At 62.0% G+C, this 5484-nt stretch overlaps 1 protein-coding gene across 1 annotated transcript; it reads right to left on the bottom strand.

Moving 5' to 3' along the window:
* Positions 1-1222: 1222 nt before the first annotated feature.
* RTL1 (retrotransposon Gag like 1) lies at positions 1223-5254 on the bottom strand (the record flags this gene model as incomplete). Its single annotated transcript, XM_079699215.1, has 1 exon — positions 1223-5254. One exon carries the CDS (start codon positions 5252-5254, stop codon positions 1223-1225), a length of 4032 nt encoding a protein of 1343 aa, XP_079555341.1.
* Between the last annotated feature and the right edge of the window lie 230 nt (positions 5255-5484).

The following is a 5484-nucleotide window of genomic DNA, read 5'->3' on the forward strand; positions in this document are numbered from 1 at the left end:
GGGGGCGGGGTACAGCCCACGCACCCCTTATTTCTCGTGTGGGACGAATTGGGACTTGGATTTCTGGGGTCCCTGATCCGGACCCTCTGGAAGAGGCAGCTCCCTGTGTTGCCCTCCTCCCCCGCCCCCTGCAGCTTGCGTGCCAGGCGCCTGGTGGGCCTGGTCCAGGGGGGAGCCCCACCCCGCCCCTCCCCCATGCCACCTGCCGGCCCTCCATCCCGCCTGTCCCCACCCTCCACCTTCAGAACAAGCCACAGAGTCAGATCCTCTTTTAACTCTGCTTTATTTTGGGGGTGGGAAGCGGTGAGGAAGGGCAGGCGGGGAGGGTCTCCTCCCCGTAGCAGAGAGCGGTGGTCTGGCAGGAGGGAGCATTCTCAGCGACTTGGCTGTCTCGGGCCTCTCTCAGTCTCTCTTGGAGCCCCTCCCCTTGTCTCAGGCCTCAGGCCCCTGTGCTGTCAGTGTTGGGGTGGGGGAGGGAGCCCCCCCCGGGTGAGGTCACCCCGTCAGCCTCCCAGACAGTCGCAGGGACGCCGGAGGCTGCGCGTCCGGTAAGTACTGGCCCGTCGGGACCCTCTGTGAGCAGCACCATCCAGGTGAGAGCCAGAGCTCAGGGTCAGACAGTCGGTGTCGAGGGAGCTGGACCGGACGGCGGGGTGGGCGCAGCTTTGCAGGGAGGTGGGCTGGGGGAGGCCCCCCAGCACCCCACGAGGCGTGGGAGGTCAGGGTCGGGCCCAGGGGCGCAGGAGCACCGGTGGTGGAGGTAGAAGAAGTCAGTGGAGCACCCGAGGTCAGTGTCCCAGGGTGGCCCAAGGTGGCCACTCGTCACTCCAGGGGGCGGGTCCCTGGCACCTGCTTGCTTGGCTGCGTCTGCTGTGCTGATTCTTCACCTGGCCTTGGGTCATGGGGTCATTTCCTGCTCATCACTCCTCTCTCCTGTCATTGATCTCACGCCCAGTTGCAGGCCTGGGTCCTGGAGAATTAAGACGGAACTGGGTAGCCCTGAGCTGACTCTGGGTCTCTGATGGTTGGACAGTCCACTGGATAGTCCGTTGGCACGGATACTGTTGCTGGTTGATGAGTCGACTGTTTGCCCTTCTCAAGTGTTTCCCCTTGGGTCAGGAGTGGCAGGGAGGGGGCCCGGGGTCCGAGCGAAGCCGGCTGAGGCATGGGGAGGCTGGCGGGAGGTTCCGTGGGGCGGCGGGGCGGAGGAGAGGAGGCGTTTTCAGTCGAGGTCCGCGTCCTCCTCTTCGCTGGGCAGCTCCTCCAGCGTTGCTCCTTCCCTGGGGGGGCTCACCCCGACGAGGGTGGGTGTAGACTGGGTGTAGACGGCAGTTAGGAAGTGGGTCAGGGCCCTGGCTGCCAGCTCCCGGTTGATCGGGATGGACCCCCGTCGGGCACTGCGGATGTAGAGCAGGCGGTGGACGTTGGTGTTGCTGGGGAGGTGCTGGCGGGGCCCGAGGGCGCCCGAGGCGTCGGTGCTCAGGCTCTCCTGCACGTCGTTCTCCTGCTCGTCCTGCGAGGTGTCTTGCAGGCCGTCATGCAGGCCACACTGACGGTAACGTTGCAGGTCGTCTTGCAGGGCTTCTCGCAAGACGACATCCTCATCAGCGACGACGTGCAGCTCCAGGTAGCGGTTCGGGCGCGGGTGGGGGTGGGGGTGGGTCCCCTCCCGGGGGGCGACTCTGACGGCGAAGAGCTCGCACAGCATCTGCCAGAGCTCGGGAGTGAATCGCAGGCCAAGCAGGGCGTTGTGCTGCCGCTGGCCAGGGCCCAGGAACAGCTCGGCCAGTTCCTCGGCTGGGATGGCGTTGGCGCCCGTGAGCGGGGGCATCTGGGTGAACAGCTGGGCGACGGCGGTGGTGATGCCGCTGCCAGCGATGAGGGACGAGTCCAGCAGCAGGCACAGGGAGCGCCGTGGCGGCGGCCGGGCCGTGTCCGAGGTGGGTGCGGGCGGCAGGGCGAGGCGCCTTCTCAACCTAAGCAACACCAGGAGGGCGGCCACGGCCAGGAGGTTCTTCCAGAACAGGAGGCCTCGGAAGAAGTGCAGAATGACTGCCCTGATCTGGGCCATGCTGAAATGGGCAAGGAAGCTGTTGAGTATTTGGTCAGCTGGTATCAGAGCCAGGATCTCCTGCTGGACGTGCTGCCCATTTGGCTCGTCCTGATGAAGGGCATCTTCATCCTCCTCTTCGTCCCCCGATTCCGGGGACTGATCCCTGGGGGACCTTCCCATAGTGAAAAGCATCATTGGCCGAGTGGCAGCGCGGTGCTGGAAGGCTCTTCTCCGGAGAAGTTTCCGCGTGGGCGGCAGGGGCCGGCCACCCTTTGGTTCTGGCCGCTCCATGACGTCAAAGTGGAAGTGGGAGAAGAAGAAGACCCAATGCCCGGGGAGAAGTACGGTGAGCCTGTCATTATTCAGAGAGGCCAGATCCTCTGTGTTGAGAAGGATCATGATAGGCTCCTCGGTGTTCTCCAGGTAGCGGCACCACACCACGAAGGCAGCCCGCACCGGAAGGGTCTTCATCTCCGCTGGCGAGGCCTCGACCTCGATCGGGGAGATGTTTCGAGAATAGAAAGCGCAGCAGACTCGCTTGCCGGTTTGGTCGTCGACTTGGATCAGGGAGGCATGCAGGGACGTCTTGGTGACGCCCGTTTCCAAGTAGAACGGGTTCTGGGGCTTGGGGTGGTGGAGGAGGGGCGCCTTGCGGAAAGCCCGCTTCAGGCACTCGAAGGCCTCCTGTTCCTCGTCCCCCCAGTAGAAGGGCTGGTTGGTCAGTAGCTGCCGCACCAGGGGCTCCGTGATGACGGCGAAGCGCTCCACGAAGTGCCGGTACGGGAAGGCGAATTCGATGAGGTTTCGCAGGGACTTCTTAGAGCCAGGGATGGGGTACCCTGTTACGGTGCTCACGATGCTCTTGTTGAGTTTCACCCCTTTGGGGGTCATGACGAATCCCAGGAATTCGGCGGTGTGTCGGTGGAACTGGCTTCTGTCCAGGGAGCAGTAGACGTGGTGGTAGCGGAAGCGGACCAGGACTTGGCGGACGTGGTGGAGGTGCTCCTCCTGGCTCATTGAGTAGACCAGGACCTCCTGCCCGTACGAGAGGACAAAGAAACCGAGCATGTCCTTTAGGATAAAGTGAATCACGCCCTGAGGGATGATAGGGTCTGCGCAGATCGGGAAGGGCTGGTAGCTCGTCATCTCTTGAAGCTCCAGACCGAACGCCGCTTTCCACACGTCTTCTGTTGGGTGAACGTTCATACTTCCCTCCACGACGGTGCCGCGCAGCTCCAGCTTTGTGAACCATGTAGCTCCGTGTAACTGGTCGAACAGTTCTGGAATCATCTGTACGTAGTCGTGCCTGCTGGTCAGCATGTCCTGCGGGTCCCAGTATTCCTCCCGCCTGGCTCTTTCTTGCATCCTGGCTCCCACAGGTTCCCACGGCGCGGTGCAGGGACACTCGTAATAGGTCTTGCTGTGATCACTGTCTCCAGCCTGCTGAAGCTCAGAGGGCTCTGATTCAGAAAGATCATCGGATCCGTCTGAGCTTGGCTGGTCGGAAGTCTCCTCATCTGCTTCCTTCGGGTTAAACACGTCGGCCAGGTCGGAGTACAGGGGCGGCAATCCGGGCAGCAAGCTTATGGCATGTCTCTCCAGAGCGATGCATGGTGGGGGCGGGCGGAAGCAGTTCTTCAGGCAGTAGGGAGAGTGGAAGGTGCAGCGGCCTTTGACCCAGTCGACCTCTGGGGCGTGGACTCGGAGCCAGTTAATGCCTAGTATCACGGGGAAGTTGGGAGACGGGATGATGTCGAATTCCAGGGACTCATGGTGGTTCTGGTGGATGCACACCAGGGGTTCGGTGTAGAACCAGACGGGCTCGTGGCCGACCAGCGAGCCATCCACAGACTGGACTGACCGTGGGGAGGGCTTCTCGTAGAGCTCGACGTAGTGCTCTTGGGCGAACCTCTCATCCATGAAGTTGCCCCCCGCCCCCGAGTCGACCAGGGCCTGAACCGCCACGCTGTGGTAGGGGTTCAGCCTCACCATAAGCAGCAGGAACAGGTGGTTGCGGTTGATGGCGGGGTGGGCCTCGCAGGGCAGCCAGCTGCTCACCACCCACCTCTCTGGAGCAGGCGAATCGATCCAGGTCAGGTTCCGCGGGCGGGCCTCCGGGGGCAGCCTGAGCATCGCCCTTCTCTCTGCCAGCTTCTCTTCTATCTGCAGGATCAGCACGATCAGACTGCCCAGAGAATCCGGTTGAGGGACGCGGAACAGGTAGCGCCTGATCTCGTCCTTGAGACCCTGGCACAGGTGGGCCTGCAGGACTTCGTCCGGCCAGCCCAGGGTGGGTACCAGGCCCTGGAACTCGTTGATGTATTCGATGGCGGCGCGATCCCCCTGCCTGAGGTTGAACATGGCCTCTTCCGCCACCCGCAGGGCCTGGCGGTACTGGAACATATCGGACATGGCCTCCAGGAAGGCTGGGAAGTCGTCAATCAAGGGGCTTTCTCTCTCCACCAGATCTTTGGCCCATTCCAAGGCCAAGCCCGAGAGGTGGCAGATGACGTACCCCACTCGCAGGCGGTCGTTGTAGAACATTCTTGGGTAGCTCTGTAAGATCAGCTGGCAGAGCACGATGAACTCGTGGTATTCTCTGCGATCGCCCGAGAATGTGCCTGGGATCGGCAGCTGGCCAGCGCTGATCCCCTTCATCAAGATCTCTTCCGCCACCCTCTGCTGCTCTCTGAGGTCTAGCATCCGGAAGTACAGAGAGATGATGGACCTCACCATGCCCATGATTTCTGCTGTCGAGCTGTCCATCAGCTCTTCGGGATGCTCCTCCTCTTTCCACCCAGCCAGGTCAGTGTGGTCGTCTCGCTCTTCCCGGGCTCCCCATGGGTTGACTGATGGCTTTTCCATTCTGCCAGGTGCCCCACCGAATGGACCCCCCACTTCCAGATGTGAACCATCGCGTGACTCCTCCAGGTCTTGGAGTAGGTCATTGGGTGGATCCTTTATTTCCCTATGTGGGCCACTGGATGGCTCCTCCATGTCTTGGAGGAGATCAATGGGCAGCTCTTCCATTTCCCGGGCCAGGCCAGTGGCCGGCCCTGCCGCCGCTGCCGCTGCCTCCGCTCTGCTGCCTGGTGTCTCCACGGTGGTGTTGGATGAGCCCTCGGAGGACTCCATTTGTTTTGATGATGGATTCTTACGCTCCATCATCGTCTCAAATGAGTCTTCAGAGGGTTCTATCATTTCGTCGGATGGGAAGGAGTGTTCTCTGAAGACTGGTAAGGTTGTGACGCGTCCGGTCAGTGGTTGGGATGGCAGAGATCAGAACCTGGGGGTGGGGAGGGGGTGTGAGGAAAGGCAGTGGTTTAGGGTCTCACGAGGTCAGGGTCTCTAGGACAAATCAGATGCCCAACTTGGCAGAGCAGAGAGAAGCTGGGGAAAGCCTCCCTGGGTCCAACTTGGGGCACCCCATG

This window comes from Hyperoodon ampullatus (genome assembly GCF_949752795.1).
Source record: "Hyperoodon ampullatus genome assembly, chromosome: 3".
Taxonomy (NCBI): Eukaryota; Metazoa; Chordata; class Mammalia; order Artiodactyla; family Ziphiidae; genus Hyperoodon; species Hyperoodon ampullatus.